Genomic DNA, 21761 nt, shown 5'->3' with positions numbered 1-21761 from the left:
TCTAGGCAGCGAGTAGCATTTGAGGAGATTTTCCCATCCTCTACTCCATTGCCTGCCTTGGATCTGCTGAAGAAACTTCTGGTATTTAACCCTGACAAACGGCTCACAGCAGAGGAGGCTCTGCGGCATCCTTATGTGAACAGGTGAGAGTGACACCGGTATGGAGCTTCCCCAATGTCTTCTGAGACATTACAAACCTGCTCTTGTCAAAAATTTTCTTTAAATGCGTTACAGAAAAAATGGCAAAGCTAATTCTTTTTCTCCAACTCTATTTACGTGAGATTGTTTAACTATCCTGTTTAAATTTTAATAATCTGTTTCCAGTCATTGAATTACATGATGTGTTCTCATTTCCTCAGATTCCACTGTCCTTCTAGGGAGCCCTCTTTGGATTTTGATGTGATCCTTCCTTTGGGTGATGATGTCCAGCTGTCTGTGGCAGAATATCGAAATAAATTATATGAGGTACTTTCATCCTATTTTCCCAAATCCTAATCCTCCAGGTAACCTGCCATTCTTGCGCACACTTAACGAATTCTGTCGTTGTCTTGTCTTTGTGTTCTCCTGGGCTTTTGATACCTGCTGGCCCAGTTACACCTTGGTGTTTGATCGGCCAGTTCCATACTGTCGTAATCTTTGAGAGACCTTTACATGTTAAATTCCCACATGGCAAAGAAAAATCTCTGAAGCATGATGTCTGAGAAAGACAGAATGGTTTGGCTTGGAAGGGACTTTAAAGATCATCTATTATACTTGTTACTTACCCTGTAAAATAAACTGCAGATATTTTTAAGTATTCCTCTTTGTTTTGATGTTTTATTTTTCGGCTGTATTGCTGCATTAAGTCTAACCTGCTTTTCTGTTCTGCAGATGATCCTTGAAAAGAAGTCAAAGAGCCTTCCAAAGGAGCAAGGGCAGAGAGAAAACATTCAGCTGAGCCAGTCTGAATCCAGCACACTTCTCTCAGGTTTCAGCTCAGTGGCTGTACCTACCAGGAAAGGCCAGCAAGAACCAACACCCCCTCTTCTAAACCCTTCACATGTGCACACTGGAGCCACAGCTGGGGTCCAGCCAATAGGATCCAGCCAGAGCAAGGATTTGGCCAGAACTGTGTGTCAGAGGTCACAGACTAGTGTGATGATGTACAACCCCATCACACACACCACTGTGCAGAGTAGGTACCACCCTCCTACACCGGGAGGTATAATGCCCCTTGGGGTATTGTTGTGGGGAAGAGAGAACGAGTGGTGTAAAAGAAATAAGGGAATTTGCAAACTGATGCAAGTTTGAATTTGGTAAAATGAGGGGGTGAAAGTGTGGGAGGGAAATGACATGAGAACAAAACATTGTTGAATGAGTGTTGAGTATGGGACTGCTCCTGCCTCAGTCAATGTGTTCTGTGTTCTTCCAATTTTCCTACTTTCTCTCATGTTTTTCCTTCTGCAGGAAATGCAAATCCTGGTGCTGGGATCAGGAACTGTTCTGCACCACCTCAACAGTCCAGAATCCCCAACAATGGGAAACTAGGGAGACAAATCACACAGCCAAACACTCGGCTCTCTCCTACCAGTGTGCAGAGCCTTTACAATGTGAGTAGCTTAACTTCTAACCCTTACTTGTGGTAACCTGCGTCACAGCAACTCCCTGTAGTGCTCCAGGCCGAGTGGCTGGAACGCTGGAAAAGGTCACCTGCTGGTGCTGATGATAGCAGCTGAACATGAGCCTAGGTGTGCCCAGGTGGGCAAGAGGCCAATGGCGCCTGGCTTGTACCAGCCACGGTATGGTCAGATGCCCAGGGCAGTACCTGTCCCCTATGCTGGTCCCTCAGCTGGACACTGCTGAGGGACCTCCAATCCTGGGGACAAGTTTGGGCTCCTCACAAGAAAGGAGGGGCCACATTGTGGGGGCTGGAGTGTGTCCAGAGAAGGGAACAGAGCTGGGGGAGGGTCTGGAGCAGCAGCAGTAGCTGTAGAGGAAAGGAGGCTCAGGTGGGACCTTCTCACTCTCTGCAACTCCCTGACAGGAGGGTGCAGCCAGGTGGGGGTCGGGCTCTGCAAGTGACAGGATAAGAGGAAATGGCCTCAAGTGGTTCCAGGGGAGGTTTAGGTTGGATATTGGAAAAAACCCACCTGCAAAGGGCTGTCCAGCCCTGGCACAGACTGTCTCAGGGCAGGCGTGGAATCCCCATCCCTGGGGAGATTTAACAGCTGTGTGGATACGGCACATGTGGAGACATGGATTAGTGGTAGCCTTGGCATTGCTGGGGGAGCAGTTGGATCCAGTGGCCTCAGAGGGCTTTCCCAGCCTCAGTGATTCTGTGATTTCATGTTTCTGCATTTCTAATGAATTGCTGTTGCTGAGCCGTGAAGGTGTCAGTCCTGTCCTCTCTGCTCCTCCCTCTTCCCTTCTTGGCCATGCTTCCTTGCAAAAGTCCTTACTCTCACTGCGTTCTTTAATGACCTCTTGCTCCTGCCTTTTTTTCTTCCTGAGCTGGCTGTCTGCTGCCTGGTGACTGCTGGCACCTGCAGAAGTGATGGGAGGAAGCTTATGACAGAAGAAGAGTACGGAAGGAGGAACCACAGATTCATAGAATCACAGAATCACAGACTGCTTGGGTTGGAAGCGACCTAAAAACTCATCTCATTCCACCCCTGTGCCATGGTCAGGGACACCTTCCACTAGCCCAGGTTGTCAGAAACTTTCAAGCATGTCCAGTAGCACACTTGCAACCCACCTTTCAGCCCCTCTGATTTGGAATCCCTTCCAAAATGTTTTGAGAGTGAGAGAAGCCATTTATTCCCCAAGATGGGATTGTGGAGCTTGCTGCACATGCAGGTGTACACATGACCAATGCATTTGGAAGAATCTTTAGGGAATTGTGACCAACTTTCTGTGACAGGAAGAGGAGAAGAGGGAGAAGATCAGCCTACAAATGCCCTGAGTTTGTGTTTGTTTTTTGAGAGGATAATGCTGACCAAAGCCCAATCTGTGTCCTATTTGCATTCCAGAAAGCTGATTCCAGGTTATTAACTTTCCTTGGCTTTTCTTTCTCACACAGAATCCCAGAAACTCTCAGTGTAACAGCAAAGATGTTCGTCCCCTTGTAAAGCCCAGTAAAAAGATGTTTCAGATCACTGCAAACGTGGGAGCTGCAGGTGATCCAAGGGCATCAATGGGCAGCTACTCCCAGGCCTACGGAACCATCAGTAAATCTGCACTGCAGAGTCTTCCAATAGCAAAGGCCTCTGAATACCCTGAGCAGTGAATGTGGAGATGTTCCAGACAGGTGAAGTACAGCTCATCCCTCAGCCCCTCACTAAACAAGGGCAGCAGGGGAGAGCAAAATATGAGGAAATGCTTTATTCACTGCATAGGACAATGTCCTCCTTTCCTCTGGACAAGCTAATAGGAAAGGGAGTCCAGCCCCTCTGCCTTCCAGTCTCAGCAGACAAGGACACCGCATGTTTGCTCTCAGACTGTGAGAACAGTGAATGCTGTCAGTTCATACTCCTTCTTTGAATTATTGCAAAAAAACACAGAAAACTGCAATATTCTGATACTTGAGTGATTTTTAGACATATTCAGGGTCCAGAGGAACCTCCTGAAGTTCAACGAGGCCAAGTGCAAAGCCAAGAAAATGCTCTGAGGGCTTGAGCCCCTCTGCTCTGGAGATAGGCTGGGAGAATTGGAGGTGTCCAGCCTGGAGGAAAGAAGGCTCTGAGAAGACCTTCTAGTGCCTGAAGGGGCTCTAGGAGAGCTGGAGAGGCACTTTGGACAAGAGCCTGGAGTGAGAGGACAAGGGGGGAAGGCTTCCCACTGACAGAGGGCAGGGTTAGATGGAATTTGGGAAGAAATCCTTCCCTGTGAGGGTGGGGAGGCCCTGGCACAGGTTGCCCAGAGAAGCTGTGGCTGCCCCATCCCTGGAAATGTTCAAGGGCAGGCTGGACAGGGCATGGAGCCACCAGGTCTAGTGGAAGGTGTCCCGGCCCCCGGCCCACAGCACGCAGGGGTTGGGACTGGGTGACCTTTAAAAGGTCCCTTCCTACCCATTCTAGGATTCGTCAGCAGTCTGCCTAAATGGTGGATATTTTTTTGAGCAGAACAGGTAACTGTTCTCTGAACACCATGAAGACCTAACTCTTCACAGATAATCTTACAGCCCTTCACTCATTTCTATGACTCTTCTGGGCTACATGAACAGAATCCATCATGGTCTGGTTTTGTTAAAATCAATTAGAAAAGCATTTGAAATAAAGGTGGGTTCTTCTACAATACTTAACAGCTTCTCTAGTGTGTAATATTGTAAATATTTTTAAAATAAATACTTTATATTGCACCACAGAGAATCTTTGTTTTTCAAGCAGCATTTGCTGTGTTGAGAGCGAAACTGCGTATTGGTAGGGCTGTCTTCTTCAATGAATAATTGGTCATTTTTACTGTTTTTGCTTTCAGAAAGCAAAGTTTCATGAGATACTATTGCTGAGACATCGTGAAGGTGTTGCCAGTCTACAGTGGGACTACAGGAAACTTTATATTCCTGTTTCAATGCTGATTTTGGATATGTTTTCCTCATTAACTTGAAGCCCTTGTCTCTGTCTCTGAAGTTTTACTCTACCTGTGATAAATGATTGTTATTCCCTCCCAAGCTCTGTCAGCTGCTCATGCTGGTCCAGACCTGTTCCCTCATGAACTGGAAGGTGAAGAGAGAGTGACTTCCACTGTCAAGGAAGTCACTACTTGGCCAAGGCAGGATTTTATTTTAGATGCTTATTTAAACTCAGACTCACCTGAAAAGGCATCCTAAAACCAAGCCCTTCTCCATCAATAGTACCTCAGCAGCTTCTTTTGGCTCAGCCCCTAAAGCAAGTAATTCCCTATACACAAAGGAACAAACCACAAGCAAACCAGACCCTGCAGGCTCAGGAACTGGTAAATAGAAAAGCTGGGCCTGTGCTGCTGGAGATCAGAACCACAGATTAGGTCAAAACATTGGTTACAACTGTTTTTTTGTCTGTAAACCTTCAAAAAGGTACCTCCTGTGTCTGATTCATTGTGAGATACAGAAAAAGAGTATCTTTACCTGAGAAACCACTGGGCTTTAAATACTTTTTCCAGTTAATACTTGTGTGTATGTGTGTCTGTATGTATTTATCTTTTCTGGCCCAAACTCAAGTATTGCATTTTCTATTTTTAATTCTTTTCCGAAATTGGAATAGTTTTGTCTGCTGAAAATATTCCTTGGGTTTAACAGAGACTTGTTTTTAAAAAAAGAGACTTCTGTGCTTTAAGCATGTTGGCATTTTAATTATTTTATTTGGAACATACTGTGATAAGGTTGTTTGATACCACCTGACTTTATTGAGCAAACTGTGCCATGGGAGGCTCATGCTGGATACATTTCTGTTCACTAATGAAGAAGAGCCTTGCCATTGGGGTTTGTAGCCGTCATAGACAAGTTTCTTCCTTGTTTCCCTGTGACAGTCAGTGATTAAATGGAATTAAATAGGATTTCTAGAATCATTTTTTGGTCTTGAAGGTCCCCAGGATTTTGGGCATGAATTTTCCCATTTTCTTGTCTTTGGCATCTGTGTCATATTCCTCTTCACTCGGACTTGTGTGTTCGTCCTTCTTGCAGAACACCTCGAACCTGCTGTAGACTCGCTTCTCCTTCCGCATGTTCTCCATTTTTTTCAGGAGGGTGTCTCTATCCTCCGATGGCTGCCGCTGGAGGTTCCGTTTCTGGCTCCCAAAGCTCTCAGACCTGTGGATGTTGCAGCTTTTCTCCTTTTCCCCTTTTCTTTCCAAGCTTGTGGTTGACCTGGAGAGGTCAGGGTTGCTGGTGGATGGCAGCTGCTTGGCCAGCTCAGCTCTGTTCTTCTGGCTATTGGCAGAGATCTGCTCCAGGATCACCTTGGTGTCATCACGCAAGTTGCTGCTGTACAGGATGTTGGCTGTGGAGGAAGGGAACCTCCCTTGTGTTGTCTGGCTGCTCTTGGGGGGGAGTGGTGCTGTGAATTTGTGGGATTTTTCTTCCTCCATCGCTTCCTGGCAGTCCCCTATGGACGATCGTTTGAGCACCACTGCCTGCTTGTCACACTTCCCGCTCTCAGAAGCAGGTTCCTCCTCCAATTTCTTTTCACCTTTTGGGTTCAAAAGCTGCTTCAGCCGTAGTGACCCTTTTCTTAAAAACTCCATGGGATTTTGATCTTGTTTTGAACAGTCTTCCTCAGATTTGTTGAGAGAACTGTCAGACCCTTGACTTCTAGACAGGCTTTCTAGAACTGAGGATGTAGTACTTGTCCTAACCTGTGGTTTCTTCATTTCTGTGTTGACTAATTTTGGAGTGTCTTCTCTGAAGGTCACTCTGTCCTTCTTCTCTGGAAGAGCCAATTTCTGAGTGTCTCCTACAAATATCAGGCTCTCTTTCTCTGGAAGAGCAGGTTTGTTCTCAATGGGGTAAAACCGGGATGACAGCTTGTCCACCTTAGTGCCAAGATGTGCCAGGGGATCTTTACTCAACGCGTCCCCAAGCTGGGGGGTGGATGAGGCCATTCCAAATGCTCTGTCCAACTCTCCATGCATTTTGTAAGTACTGCAGGAGTCTTTGGAGTCCAGCACCCTGCTCTCCAGAATCTTATACTGCACAGATTTGGTACATTTCTTCTCCGTATTCTGTGATTCCTCCTGTAGGTAACCTGAAACAGCTTTGGTGTGGGTGACTGTGCCCCGTTCCGTGTCCTTGCCCACAGCTTTGTACTTCTCCAGCAGCTCAGCCACTTTGGAGGAGGCAGCCGTCTTGATGGTTTCATTGTCCTTTGTTAACTCACTGGACATTTGCTCTTTTTGGATCATCTGCACCTTTTCTATTGTGGTGTTGGGCTGATCTAATTTGGCAGCACTGAAAATCAGAGAGGACCTGAGCCTGGAGCTCCTCTGGATCAAGGGATTTATCCTGGACCTGAAAGCATCTGGTTTCATTATTGAGGTTTCTTCACCTGCTCTATCAGGATCTGAAGATTCTTTAGCACTGTCAATTCCCAGTGGCTTGCTATTGAAAGGCATGGGGGATTTGAAGGCTGGGACGAGGTCAGTGGGGTGCTTTGTGAGGGGATCCCCAAGAGCATCGTTATATGCCTCGGACTCCATCGGCATCGGGAGCCCTTCATCTGGTTCAGACTGGTACGCACTGAGGTACGAAGAAATCCTCCAGTTCCGTAACCCTGTTCTGTTTTCCTGTGTGTTCTTGTCGTCATCCTGGTCTTCATCCTTGTCCTGTAGGAACAGGCGCTGCTCCAGGCTCTGCTTCTGCGTGGGAGAAGTCTGGCAAATGAATTTCTGTCCTATATTCTGCCTCCGTAACATCATTCCCATTGGGCCATTGCCCGCAGGGTTCAGCTGGTCAGAGCCGTGTCTCACCTCCCTGGAAGAATTTGAGGGTACGTAATCCAGCCGTAAGGGGAAACCCTCCTGTGGGAAACTGGGTTCCAGTTCAGGGTATCGGGGTCCCTCTCCATAGTCTTCCAGTTCATTGAATCCTGGCCTCCCCCCTCGAATCCTCTCAAAGAATCCCTGAGGTCTGCCAGAAAGATGGGGATGTTCAAACTGGTACTGGTAGAACTGGTCCTTCTGGAAATGACTGGATTGGATTTTGAACTCGTCCATGTTGTTCATGAACATCTGCCGGGTGTACTGCTTGGCAGAAGCAAAATTTTCAAACGTTCCTTCTGCAAAACTGTGTCTCTTAAAAGCATCCAACTCCAGCTGCTTGGAACGGAGGAAACCCCTGACTGGATCCATCTGGGAATTCTCCATTTCCACCTTTTTATACATCCGCATGGCTGAGCCCTCCACAGTGTGCCGCAGCATGTCATCTCGTCGAAAATTGGAGAGGAAGTACCTGTCCGGATCCACTCTGTCCATGAAGGAGGGGAAGAGACTGTCATCCCTCTGGAACATCAGGGGGCCTTTTTTGGGAAAGAAAGGCATGTTATTGCCAAAGGGAGCCATGGCGAACGTGTTCTCTGCCTTTGCCAAAACGTTGGCCGGAGGAACGAGAGGTTCTGACTGTGCAAACAAAATGCGGAATTCTTCATCAAAGCTGGCCACCAGCTCGCCCTGGAAGATGTGCGCAATGCTCCTGTGAATCTTCTCAAAGGACCACATGAAACTACAGAGAGAACAGAAGTGATGGAGGGTATTACCATCGAGTAACTCAGCTGTACCTATTTTCATTATTAAAGCATTTGCTCACCTGAAGCAAATTCTAAATTTTCTGCTCAGGCAGAAATAGGGGAAAATAACGGCAGAAAAGTCCCCTGCAGGTACTTGTTACACATGACTGTTCCCAAACCTCACAGTTACAGATTGATTTGGGATCACATCTTTGCAGAGAATTTTACACGGCAATAAATGATTTCTGTTCTAAAAAGCCAGTCAGATGTGTCCCCCAGAGTGCGAGCTGATGATAATCCTTATGTGAAGTAGATGTTCCTGTCTTTAACACTGTCAGTAATGACCTGGACACCAGTCAGTGTGTACCCTCAGCACCTGGCAGGTGAAACCAGTCCCAGGACCCCAAAGACTGGGGAGATGTGCTGACAGGAACCTCTGAAAAGACAAATTCAGGATCTCAATCCTGGGGTGACACAATCTACAACCTTTTCACCCACACAGTTTGAAGGGAACTGAACAGAAGGAGCTGAGCTGGAAATGAGGGAGGAAGATGTTCAGTGTTATGGAGTTCATCTTCCCAAGTCAAGTTCTGCTTTTTTTCCCCCATCTGCTGACTGACGGGAAGCAGGGAAGGGACCCCTTATTTTGCCTTGCCTGTGTGTGCAGGTTTGCTGTAGCTGTTAAACTGTATCACAACCCAGGAGTGTTCTCACCTTTAAGGTTCTCTATTACATTCTGCTGGGAATCATGAGGGACACCTTTGTAAGGCTTGGCTGCCTGCTGGGGTTAACCAAAACCCTTAGAATTACTGTCTTTTTTTCCCCCCACGGATTTTTTAATTCTTTATGTGAAGGAAGCCTGGTTTGGGGTTGCCTGGGCTGAAGGACTTCTTTAGATGGTGTATCTACCGCTACTGCAAAATGGAGTACTTTTCCTGAAAAATTGCTGCTCAGTGTCCTTCAGTGAACAAAATTTTTGTCCCTGATATCCATGTGAAAGTGCCAGAATGCGGCTTTACCAACTCACCAGCCTGTCCCTCAGAATCCCACACTGGTTTGGGTTGGAAGGGACCATCACATCTTTTTTCACTCCCCTGCCATGGGCAGGGACATCTTCCACTAGCCCAGGTTTCTCCAAGCCTTGTCAAACCTAATCTTGAACACTTCCACAACTTCCCACTTCAGAAATGATACAATATTTGAAAGTCCAAACCACATGAGAGCATGTCAGAAGTAGTCCTGAACAATTAACTTGATCTTCTCGTAAACCAAAAATGATCCAATCAGAACAGTTGTTTGGTACAGCATCAAGTGTGAATAATTCTTTCCAAACATCAGGAAAAAAAACCCAAGGTGGAATCTTATTATCAAGGAATGTGCACTTTAGTCAGATTCTTGTAACTTTTTTCTTCATAAAATTCATTTAAAAATACCCTTTATTCTATTTGCTTATCTTCCACCATGAGAAGTAACTCATGGTAGGCTTTGAGCAACCTGGTCTAGTAGAAAGTCTCCTTGCCTTCTACTACACAACAGCACGGGGAGAAACCATATTAAGCTTTAGGGTCTGTCCAACCCAAACCATTCTGTGATTTTATGATTACATTCTTAGAGCATGGCAGGTGTTTATCCCATCACCCTTTTAATAGGTGAAGGAGAAATTCTTCTACAGGAACTCACTAAAAACATTTATTCTGCCAAAAATGAACACCTTAGCTAGTAAGATTGTTATTCCCAAAAGGATGGTTAATGGCTGATCTCAGTCCTAACTAAAACCACCCACCACTAAAACCATCCATCTCTCTGTTGCCCAGAGAAGCTATGGCTGCCCCATTCCTGGAAGTGTCCAAGGCCAGGTTGGATGGGGCTTGGAGCAGCCTGGTCTAGTGGAAGGTGTCCCTGCCCGTGGCAGTGGAGTGAGACTGGGTGGGCTTTAAGGTCCCTTCAACCCAGTTCTAGAATTCCATGAAATGACATATTGGGAAGAAATCCTTCCCTGTGAGCACAGTGAGGCTCTGGCACAGGTTGCCCAGAGAAAACTGTGGCTGCCCCATCCCTGGAAATGTTCAAGGCCAGGTTGGATGGGGCTTGGAGCAGCCTGGTCTAGTGGAAGGTGTCCCTGCCCATGTGGGGCTGTGGGGGTGGAACAAGCTGAGCTTTAAGTCCCTTCCCACACAAACCATTCTGTGATTTGATGATTCTATGAGTGGAGGTCAAAGTTCATTTGGTCCAGACTAAGATGCAAATCTTACACTCCTTATGCTATGGCAGATTGTCCCTAGAATGGATCAGATGGGAGCTGAGCACCTTTGCAGCCAGCCCCTTGCACAAAGCACCTGAGCATCTCTGTCTCCAAACTGGACAGGTACCACGGCAGGGCTCCTCACCTGTAGTTGCCACTCAGCACCACCATGCAGTCCACTAGCAAGAACTTCTCCTTCAGGTGCCCTTTGAAGGACATCCCTGTGCGGCAGTAGTAGGTTGGGCCAGACACCGTCCTCACCCTCAGGAACTGCAAACCAGAAAGGCACTGACTCAGATGGGACCCTCATTCCCTCCCCTGCCCCTCCTTCCCTGTCTCCTTTTAACCTCCATCCTGCCACCGGGATTATCCTCCAGCTCCAGTGATTCTGCCTGCAGACACAGCGGTGTACAAACCCCTTTCTCAGTGTGTCTTCAGCCTTCACCCCATGTTGTGCCAGATCTCATTTTCTTCACATTGATCTTTCACCAACCTATGGCCCATTCTCCCCTTTCTCAGGTGTTTCCTGCCATACTAGCCCTCTGTGTCCCAGGAGACATCCCCCTTAGGACACAATCAGGTAGGGCAGGTCTTTGCTCACCTCCACGTAGTTCAGGTTGACTCTGCACTTGGCAGCTGTATCGAGGAAAAGCTGGGAGTTCATTTCATCCAGCAGGATGTAGACAGGCACTCGGCGAGAAGCAGCATCCAGCACCTCAAACAGTAGATCCACATCCGTGAAAATGTCCATCACAATGGCCACCACCTGGAGACAGGATGCAGAGACACGTCAGCCACCTGTGCTGGCTCATGCCCTGACCAACCATGTTTCCCAGCTTCTCACACCCCAAAGCTGCACTGTCCCCATCTCGGCTTCCTTTTGAAACTGGAACTTTCATTCCAACTTCCTTTTGGAACAGGAAACATCCCAATTAAAGGTTCCATTAAGCACTGTGGGCCCCGAACACAGTGAGTTTCTGTCCAGGAAGGTGCATGTTCTGTGTATGCAGGTGAGGGGAAACCTCCCCAGCTGTTCCCCGACTCATCAATCCAATGATTCCATGAATTTTTTGGCCATGTAATGACACTAGATGGTGTATGGAGCTGCTCCCCCCACTCCAGCATCCACATGCCATTTTTAGGTAATTTCCTGGCCAACATTCAGGCAGCCACTATTCAGCTGCATCCACGTGCTGGTTATATGGGAAGCAGCTTCACAGGTCTACCTTCCTGTCCTTCCCAGCTCTGTGAGTATAAATACTTGATGGAAAGGGTGTAAGGAAGAAGGAGCCAAACTCTTCTCAGTGGTACCCAGGGAGAGGACAAGACACAAACTGAAACACAGGAAATTACAGTTCAGTTACAGAAAAGCCTCTGGGACTGTAAGGAGACCATGAACATGGGAACAGGATGTCCAGAAAGGTTTAGTCTCCACCCTTGGAGATGCTCAAGGACACAGCCTGAGTGACCCTCTCTAATCGACGTCCTCTGAGCAGGGGGGCTGGACAGGACCAGCTCCAGAGGCCCCTTCCAATCTCAACTGTTTTGGGATTCTGTGAGCTCTTGGTGTATTTTAGCATGGCCTTGGACACCGTGCCACGAGAGCAGAGCAGAGACAAGCTTTGGTGCAGTCAGTGGTGGATTTGAATCATCCTGCTCCTTTGTCAGGTTCTGGAAGCAAAGTTAAGGGAATTGGCAGAGGACCTGATGTTGCTCAGCCTGGAGAAGAGAAGGCTCCAGGGAAACCTTACAGCCCCTTCCAGGGCCTAAAGTGGCTCCAAGAGAGCTCAAGAGGGACTTTGGACAAGGGCCTGGAGTGACAACACAAGGGGGAGTGGCTTTATACTGCCAGAGGGCAGAGTTAGATGAGATATTGGGAAAAAATTGATCCCTGTGAGGGGGATAAGGCCCTGGCACAGGCTGCCCCAAGAAGGTGTGGCTGCCCTATCCCTGGAAGTGTTCAAGGCCAGGTTGGATGGGGCTTGGAGCACTCTGGTGTAGTGGAAGGTGTCCCTGCCCATGGCAAGGCAGGGAGAACTGAAGGAGCTTTAAGGTCCCTCTGACTCCAACCACTCCATTATGATTCTCTATTCTGATGCTTCTCTGGCACATGTGTGATTTTACCTCTGCTCTAGCTGGGCTCTCCCTCTCTTACCTGCTGTGCTGCTCGAATCATCCTGCGAGCCTCCTCCTTAATGCTGGGGTTGTCTGGCGGGGGTGGCTGCACCAGTGTTGTCACCTCTGTTCCCCTGAACCCAAAGACCATCGGCCAGCCCAGGTCAAGCTCAGGAACGGCAAGATCTGAGTTCATGGGCCAGTAAGTCCCGGAGGATCCGTCCATGTCATTGTCCCCCGCAGTGTCTGTGCTGCCCTCCTGGTTGGCGTACTGGGGCTTCTGGAGGTTCTGGATTATGTGATCTACCTCAGAGCCACAGAGGAAATCGGGGGCCGCTTCCTCTGCCAGGAAGCGCTGGTAACTCTCCTTGCCCTCCTCTGTGAGCACATCCAGTGCCAGGCGGTAATACTCCTTGTAGTGGGGGGGAAGGTAGTTGGGGTCGAGGGGGTTGTCCCCCTGTGAGGAGCTTTGGGACCGACGAGCCATGAGGGGAGGGAAAGCTGGAGGGAAAGAAAAAACATCCATAGGAGCGGTGTCATGACAGTGACACATCTTCCTCACAGAGCAAAGGCAAAGGGAAGAGATTAAAAGCACATGGAGCAATGCTGCAGAAAGTTCAATCCAAAGGCACGGGAGCCTAAAATCAGGCAAAGGTGTGAGTCACTTAACCATTACCTTCACAAAGTTAACTGTTTTGGGCCAAAATAAGCAACAGATCAACCAGGCAGTCCTGGGATAAGCAAGGCCCATGCATCCAACAGAATGCCCAACTTTCTCTTTTAGGCTGCTGGTTGCTAGGCTTAAATTTATCATTTGTTTTAAAGTCAAGAGCAAAGCTGTAGGTAGTTATTATCTACACTCCATAAAAATTACTTTCCAAATGCTACAAAAGTTATTTACCATGTGTAATGTGGCCCTAAACCAAAAGTGCATGCCTGAATACAAGGGCACCCTCTGGATCCTTACAAATCGGGTGTTATAGCCACCTCAGCATGTGAACAGAAGCAGGCAGTGCATGGGTGCAGGTGAGTATAGGGATGTCCTGCTGGTGTAACAGTCAGAAGGCAGAGGAGTCTTCATGAGATGAATGAAGAAATAAATAAACAAGGGATGTGATCACTTTTCCAGTCTCCTCATGCTGAGAAAAAACAGAGCTGAAGGGACTCACATGCAATATTTGATAATTGTCTATAGGGGATCAATTATTTGAGACTATAGACAAATCTGATTTTACCCCATTTTTGAGAGAAAAGCTTGTTGTACCACAACAGTAATATCTGACTGATCCACAAATTGCTCAAAGCACTTTGGCTTCAGACTCTGAACTAATGTCAATGCTGGAACATTCTTTTCCTGCACCCCACCACTGAGGTGCCAGCAGAGACTTCCTCATGATCCCCAAAAGAGTGAGTGACTCCTGCTAAGTTATGTTACTGAGTCTGAGTTCAGAAGGTGAGGGTTGCTGCTGTCGTTGTTGCCATCCAACACTTCTGCTTCAAAAATGGGAGGGATTGCCATGGACTGGGAGGAAGATAAAGACTTTAGACTCAGACTATCACTCTCATTAAGAACTGTAAGGATAAACAAGTTTCAAGTTCTTATTCGACCACCTGCCTAGCAGAGCAGTGCTGTGTTACTCCTGCCTCAACCTCCCACAAGCTACTCCTGCTCCAAACTGAAACTCCTGGTGGAGCTGCATGGTACAACAGGAAAAAAGGTCTTAATATAAGAATAGGAAAATCCAACAGGTCCATGTGTGATGTATTGCAACAGATAATCATCTTTATAGTCCTCATATGCAGCTGCCTTTACAGTCTGGATTGTCTGCATTTATCTTCCCACTAATTCTAATTTCTGTCTTTTTCCTCTTCAAGTACAGAGCACTCCACTATGTATCTCTGGTGGAAGGTGCCCCTGCCCATGGCAAGGGTGTGGAACAAAATGGTCTTTTTGTATCCAACTCATCCAGATATAAGCCACGATGGAACAATGATCACACAGCAAACTGCTCACAGTGCTCAGAGACAGGAGAGTGACAGTCAAAGAACCAACTGCAACGCTAGAAGGAAGAAGCATCAGAAGAACCCTGTGATACTGCTGGACAATCAAAACAGCAGCAGAAAAATACTGGTCAAGTGGTGAAACAATTTTATATTGATTAATATAATTATTTCACTACAGTTAAAAATGAAGATGGAGAAGATTGAGCTTTAAAGAAGCACCAGGTAGTACTGACTGTTATCTGGTAGGACCACAGAGAACAGCAGCACTACACAGATTCAGGAGGAACTCACAGCCAGAGTGGCCTGGGGATAGGGACGTTTTACTCCTCGCATCCCAAAAAAAGGTGGCACCTGAACTCTGACTCCTCAGCCTAGAGAAGACATCTACAAACTGTGACCAGGGCATCTCCGCTGCCAGGACAAGGACTAAACAGGCAGAAAATTAACCTGGCAGGTGGTAGGTTCAAAGGGACATCAGGAAACACCTGTGCTCACCTGGGCTGATTTGGGAGAACTCTCTCGTTGCTCTGCAGCTCCCTGACAGGAGGGTGCAGCCAGATGGGGGTCAGGCTCTGCTCCCAGGTTTTACAATCAGGAGTCACTTGAGTTCCCCATGTGTTTGTGGTGCTGAGTATATTTGTGAGTAAGCAGGAAAAAATGGTACCAGTGAAGAAGTAAATTTGATGTGAAAGCAAAGTGATCATCATGGGTTTCCCTGAGACACTGGGAGAACATGGATATGGAGCTGGAGGGTGTCCTGGTACCACTGAACACAGCAATAGTGGTGGGTTGCTGGTCTGGCAGGGATGTTCAGGGAAGCCTGCAAGGGATGTTTGGAGGGGACGTGGAAAACTCTGCACTTAATCTGGGGGGGGTGGGCAGTATTTCCTCCAAAATAGACCCGCGACTCAGAACTGTGAAATAAAAACCAGAAGTTGTGTTTATGCCACTGTAAGTGTCTGCCCCAGCTCTACACGTGTTCCATGGCTGGGAGCCACCTGGTCTAGTGGAAGAAGGAGGAACAAGATGAGCTTCCAACCCAAACCATCTTGTGCTTCCATGATTCCATTAATTGTTGGCATCCTTTAATTCCCTGGGTTGCAACAAGAACAATACCATGTTGATGAATTCTCAGTTTGCATGAAAAATGCTGGTTTATACATATAAGTGAATAAATAAATAAATACCTATACACACATACAGACACACACACACACACATACGTACATATATATACACACACACACACACACACAAAATTACGGATATTTCATTAATCTTCCAAAATCCTTCCCTGTCAGGTAAAGCAGAAGGGAAGAATTTACCTAGAACCCCAAAGGTTATTTATGACCTTTTGTCACTTTGGTGGGCGTGAGCTGAGTTCAGGTCAAAGAATAAATAAAATTTCTCCTGCTACAGCCCATCTCCCTGAATTCAGATGGATTCTGCACTTAGTTAATGGATTTTTTAAAATTTTGTTTTGGTCTGTTCCAGCTCCTGGGATCACCTGTCTGCAGCTGGCAGAGCCCTGAGGCACTGGGTCAGATTTGGTGTCATGAAGCTGCTGACTGCCAGGCTGGTTCTCCACTTCTGCACCAAGTCACCCACTCTTTAGAAAGCAATTCCTCTCCAAATCAGATGGAAGCAATCACATACCATTTCTGACTGATACTTGTGTGCCAGAAGGAGGTTTCTAAGACACAACTGGCTTTTAAACTCCTATCTTTTCACTTCTCTCTTAACTACTCTTGATCCATTCCGTGTGTGTCCATTATCCCAGCGCAAGGCTGGATTTGATGGAGGACCAGTTCACGTGCCTCAGGAAACAGGAGATGGATCACTCAGTGTGCCACATTGCCTTGTTATTTTTTTACTCCGGAACTGTGTATTCCATGTTTTTTGTAGGGCATTCCGTGCTTTAAGCCTTGGTTCCTTTTAACAGGAGTAAGGGAACACCATGTCAGGTTTCCCCTCAGAGGGACAGGAGAGTGGACACATCAGTTAGTTACAGAAAGTACTCTTTCTTCCCTGATGGCTGGATTCTCCTTGATCAGGGGCACCTGAAACAACCTGGAGGAGAGTGAGGGGAGACCTCATTGCACTCCACAACTTCCTCCTGAGAGGAAGAGGAGGAGCAGACAGCGATCTCTTCTTTGTGGTGACCAGTGACAGGACCCAAGGGAACAGCTGGAGCTGGATCAGGGGAGGGCTAGACTGGATATAAGAAAAAGGTTCTACACCCAGAGGGTGGCTGGGCACTGGAACGGGCTCCTTGGCAGAGTTCAAAAAGCATTTGGACAACACTCTCGGGCACGTAGTGTGAGTCTTGGGGATAGTCCTGTGCAGGGCCAGGAGCTGGACTCGATGATCCCTGTGGCCCTTTCCAACTCAGTTTATTCTGTGATTCTGTGCCTCCAAGCAGGAGTTGGCTCCTTGTTTGAACTTCACCTGCAAATCTATTTCCTGCAGCTTCTTTCAGAAAAAGACAAATGTTGTATTTTTGGAATTCTGAACCATCACAACTGTCAAAGAAACTGAATCACAAACTGAAAATATCCGAAATGTAGATTTTCAGCCTGTAACTACTGATGAATAGAGAATTTTACTTACTTATATGCTTGTTTATTTTATTTAATTAGGAATTTAATTTTATTTTAATTGCTGGTCCCAGTTTACAAAATCTTCTGACACGAGTAATGAGGAATCGAGGGAAAAATGAGGATGCTAAAAAGAACAGGGTGTGGCAATTCGCTTGGGGGTCTTTATAATGGGTAACAAATATTCTTTAAAATGGGTAACAAGTTATTCTGTGTCCAGTTACAGCTCAGGCACTAAACCATCAGTGGGTACAGGAGAAGAGCTCGTGTCAACCCAGCACCCTGCAGCTGTGAGCAGATGTTTGACATGTTTGGCCAGAGGGGACCCCTGAACATCCCTCCTTCAGTTTTCATGACACTATTGAAAAACTAAGGCCCTGAAGTCCCTTAGTCCAAAAACCCTGTGGTGCACCTCCACAAGGGAACAGAAAAGCTCAAGCACATCACCAATGTCCTCCATGGCTTCAGTAGCCACAATTTTATCAGAAAAAGCTTCCCAGGAAGAGTGGGCAAGAACTTCGCTGGCACTGGACAGGAAAGGAAAGGAATCCTGCTACATCCTGCCTATATGACCTGGGAAAAAAAATCCAGCAACTGTTTTAAGCTGGATTTTTTTGAGCAGCACACGCTGATACAGGACCTGAGACATTCTTCAGACCACTGAGCACACTGGCAACATCCCCACTGATCCTGCAGCCAAGGTCCTGGTGCTTTGAGGAAAGAAAAATTCCAGAAAGTAAATTAGGCAGCAAGGGGGGAAATCTCCTTCTTCCCATTGCCAAGCCCTTAGGTCTTGGGAAAGTCACTATAAATAAAGTGCAAACAAACCATAGCCAGGGCAGCAATTGAGGTGTTCACACAGAGGCACTCCATGTCACTTGGGATGCCCGAAGGTACCTGGCCTGGCCTCCAGCAGCTGCTGAGGAGGCTGTGAGTCTCTGCAGGGCTGGTGTCACACCTGCTGTACCTTAGATGCCCAAAGGCACCTCGACTGGCCCAAAACCCCCAAGTTTCAGAACCAGGATTACTCCTCAAGGGTCAGTGACCAAATGTGTATGTATAATGTGCCTATCTGCACCCCCTTACAGGTGATGGAAAATAAGTGAATTATATCCAAGAAATATGGGATAGGATTCATCTTCTAACAGACATGCTCATGTTTGGCCAAATATTCTCTTAATTTTTTTCCCAGACATTAACAAATCAGCCTGCTAAAGCCTCAGTGCTCAGAATTGTTTTAACTCTGAGATTCCCCCTTACCCTGTCACACAATCCGTCCTACCAAGATCCTGCCTAGAACTGTCAATGCTTTATACTGGAATTTACCTAGAGGACGGGAGGCAACTTTGACAGGAGGATGAAATCAGATATTGAGGACACACTCTTCCCTGTGAGGGTGGTGTGGCCCTGGCACAGGTTGCCCAGAGAAGCTGTGGCTGCCCCATCCCTGGCACTGTTCAAAGCCAGGCTGGATGGGGCTTGGAGCAACCTGGTCCAGTGGAAGGTGTCCATGTGGCAGGGAGGTGGAACTGGATGAGGCGTAAGGTCCCTTCCAACCCAAAACATTCCATGATTCCTTCCCAATATCCCATCTAAATCCTGCCCTTTGGCAGTGGGAAGCCATTCCCTCTTGTCCTGTCACTCCAGGCCCTTGTCCAAAGTCCCCCTCCAGCTCTCCTGGAGCCCCTTCTGGCACTGGAAGGGGCTCTAAGGTGTCCCCAGAGCCTTCTCTTCTCCAGGCTGAACATCCCCAGCTGTCCCAGCCTGTTTCCAGAGCAGCAGGGTTCCAGCCCTGTGTGTCACAGTGTCACTTTTTCACATATTCTAGAAGTCTGTTACCATTATTTGGCATTTCATGCACTTCTCCGCTATCCTAAGCGATCATTCCATGAAATTATGTCCATAAATTTAGAAGTATCACCATTCATGATCAGAACCTTCAGAACCAAACCGGCAAACTTTAGTTCCTCCCCAATAAATCCTTCTCCTAATACAATGGCTGGGACAAGGATGAGCACAGACAGGTACACAGAATGGTGTGGAAAAAACCACAGAATCTCCTGAGTTGGAAGGGACACACAAGGATCATCAAGTCAAACTCCTGGTCCTGCACAGGAAGCCCCAAGAATCCCACAGAAAGAAGGTAGTATGATTTCTGTTGCCACTCTCCCTCGCATGCTAATCTGGGCTGGTGGTTGGGTTTTGCAGGAGGAAGCTGCAGGAGAACAGAAGGCAGCTCCGTGGCTGTTTGCAGTAACTCCTCCCATGCTCGGGGGCAGTGGATAAAGGAGAGCACGAAGCAGCTTGTCAGAAAGTTAACAAGTGGTAGATGAAGGCCGATAGAATGGGCTGATGAGAAGCAGGATTCAGTTCTCCTCCACCCGTCTGCCTGGGCTGTGCCAAAGACACTGCACTGTCTGCTGCTGCTGCTGCGCCAGTGCACAGGGAGTCCTAAAGGAGTCACTCCCCTCCTTGGCCAAAAAAACATCAGGAGAGGAACAGGTGGAAAGGAAGGAGCATGCAGGTCTCAGCCATCCCTGTGCTATGATCAAGGGGGGGGGTGAGGAGGGAGTCTCCAAGGGAATTTCCCTTTGGCTTGGCCTGAGATCTGCCTCTGTTCCCACTGGTATAAACGGAAGTGGACTTTACTGGCTGTGATACCTGTCACACACATTCAGTTTTGTGATTCCCAGAAGCTGTCAGACCCCCTTAATAAAGGGAAAAGTCAGATGTGATCACAGCCTGCAGATTCCTCCACACAGAAAAACATTCAACCATATGGAATATTTAATGTAAGGAAAAGTGGCTGACAGATAAAGCTGGGGGTAAAAACTGTCCCTTTACCTCTGGATTCACTGTAAGAGGAGAAACTGGGAAAAGCACGAACCTGTTGACTTGGGCAGCAGTTGGTGTCTGCCCGTATTATGTTCCATTTCAATAGACTTTTACAGTTTTTTTCCTAACAGAGCAGCAGGAAATCACAGTTTCAGCCATGCTGTGATCACCACATAGCCCTACAGATTAAAATACATAAATGAAAGGACCTGCTTTTCTCCAGAGTCTTTGTGCCAGGTGTGAATCAAGGGCACTGGACTGTGTTTGCCCAGTCTAAGCAAAAGGGAACCGGCTCAGTGTTACCTTTCTCTCTCATCTGCTGTGCCTGGTGCCAGCCCCACTGATGCCTCAGCACCTGGGGCTGGCTCCATCTGCCTCCCTGGTGCTGACTCCAGTGCTTGTTGTTACGTGTTCTGCCTGCACAGCCAGTTCCCAGGCTGCCTCGCTCAGGTGATCCCTTCTCTGGCTGGACCTGCTCCGCTGCTTTGGGACACTCCCAGGAGCTGAGGCTGCGGAAGGCCTGTAGGCACCGAGGAAGAAACTACCTGGGAGGAAGCAGGGCTGGATCCCTGAGTCTGGAAAGGGCTGGGAAGACCTGGTCTGTTCCCCAGACCCCTTATGTGCAAGTACAGGCACAAGTTCCTGGGCTTAACCACCCCATCTTTTCACTGCCCTGGATACCACCAAGAAAGGAAAGGCAGCACAGACTATTCTTTAGCCCACACTCAGCACAGCCAGCCACAACCCCTCTGTGCTATCAACACCTGAAGGACTTCCAAACCATGGGCAAGGAACGAATCAAAGCAGGTCTGATCCCTGTGTCGGGCCCCACCTGGCCCGTACACTACATTCAATGGTATCACTGACATCTCTTAGGGTGAGCTGTGAAAAAAATTAATGTTTCCAAAATGTCTCAATACATGAATTTTACAAATCAATTATTTAAAAGAAAATATTTGCCCTAAAAAAAAAAAAATAGGAAAGATCCTATGCAAACAGACTGCTGATGTTCTGGGAGGGTTGGGTTTAGGAGAGGACAGCAATGCCTGAGGGAAAATGACTGGAGCAGACATAGTGACAATGAGACATGGAAAGTGTTAGTTTGCTCTCAAGAAAATGTTGTACTTGGTAAATGATCTGGGAAGGGACCTGTCTCCTGGAATATGGTTTAAGGTGTGGGGCTTTTAATTCTGCAGTGTGTGATGGAAGGACAAGCCAGTGCCTTCTGATCTTGCTGCAGAGGAAGAACCTGTATGAACAGCAGGACATGCTTGTCCTCTCCAGAAGCCGGTCCTGCATGTGCTCATTTTCCATCCTACGGGTTGGACTTCTCCCGAAAAGGATCTCTCTGGTTAAGGCCTCTTACTTGCCAGTCTCACAGTGGTGCAGCATATGTAGTTTTGAAGTGTAGCCCAGAATTTCCTACTTTGGCCAGAACACGTGGCCATGGAATCGTATAGGAGCTGGGGCCAAGAGGAAGCTGCACAGAGAAGCTGTGACTGCCCCAGCCCTGGTAGTGGCCAAGGCGTTGGATGGGGCTTGGAGCAACCTGGTCTAGTGGAAGGTGTCCCTGCCCATGGCAGGGGGTGGGACGAAATGGTCTTGAAGGTCCCTTCCAACCCAAACCATTCCGTGACTGTGTGATAATGGATGCTGGACACCTTCCCATGAACTGCTCTGCTCACCACGCACAGCTCAGGCACATTCCTCACACCAGGACAGTGAAATGTGGGCAATAACCTGGATTAGACTCTTTTTTAGCAATGACTGCCTCTGCCAAGTCCTAATTTTTTTTTT

General features: G+C 47.5%; 2 protein-coding genes across 9 annotated transcripts in view; one reads left to right on the top strand and one right to left on the bottom strand.

Moving 5' to 3' along the window:
• Nucleotides 1–17145, top strand: part of MAPK15 (mitogen-activated protein kinase 15) — a 26265-nt gene extending 9120 nt beyond the window's left edge. For 2 of the 6 annotated variants that reach the window (XM_017733807.1, XM_017733803.1), the window contains 5 exons: nt 6–143; nt 360–465; nt 871–1174; nt 1447–1589; nt 3059–4341. In XM_017733807.1, the coding sequence (XP_017589296.1) occupies nt 6–143; nt 360–465; nt 871–1174; nt 1447–1589; nt 3059–3265 (898 nt within the window). In that variant the 3' untranslated portion in view covers nt 3266–4341. Of the gene's footprint in view, nt 1–5; nt 144–359; nt 466–870; nt 1175–1446; nt 1590–2490; nt 4342–4452; nt 5120–14408 lie in introns of those variants that run through there. The other 4 variants (XM_017733804.1, XM_017733808.1, XM_017733806.1 and 1 more) reach the window with 4 other exon arrangements.
• Nucleotides 5281–21761, bottom strand: part of FAM83H (family with sequence similarity 83 member H) — a 25360-nt gene continuing 8879 nt past the window's right edge. For 2 of the 3 annotated variants that reach the window (XM_017733801.1, XM_008633311.2), the window contains exons 2-5: nt 12569–13029; nt 11015–11179; nt 10559–10683; nt 5281–8167 (exon numbers count right to left, since the gene is read on the bottom strand). In XM_017733801.1, coding sequence (XP_017589290.1) covers nt 5518–8167; nt 10559–10683; nt 11015–11179; nt 12569–13015 — 3387 coding nt within the window. In that variant the 5' untranslated portion in view covers nt 13016–13029 and the 3' untranslated portion in view covers nt 5281–5517. The remainder of the gene's footprint in view (nt 8168–10558; nt 10684–11014; nt 11180–12568; nt 13030–21761) is intronic. The other variant, XM_017733802.1, reaches the window with a different exon arrangement.

This window comes from Corvus brachyrhynchos, unplaced genomic scaffold, assembly GCF_000691975.1.
Source record: "Corvus brachyrhynchos isolate BGI_N302 unplaced genomic scaffold, ASM69197v1 scaffold275, whole genome shotgun sequence".
NCBI classification, from domain to species: domain Eukaryota; kingdom Metazoa; phylum Chordata; class Aves; order Passeriformes; family Corvidae; genus Corvus; species Corvus brachyrhynchos.
This window is presented reverse-complemented; position numbering and strand designations above follow the sequence as displayed.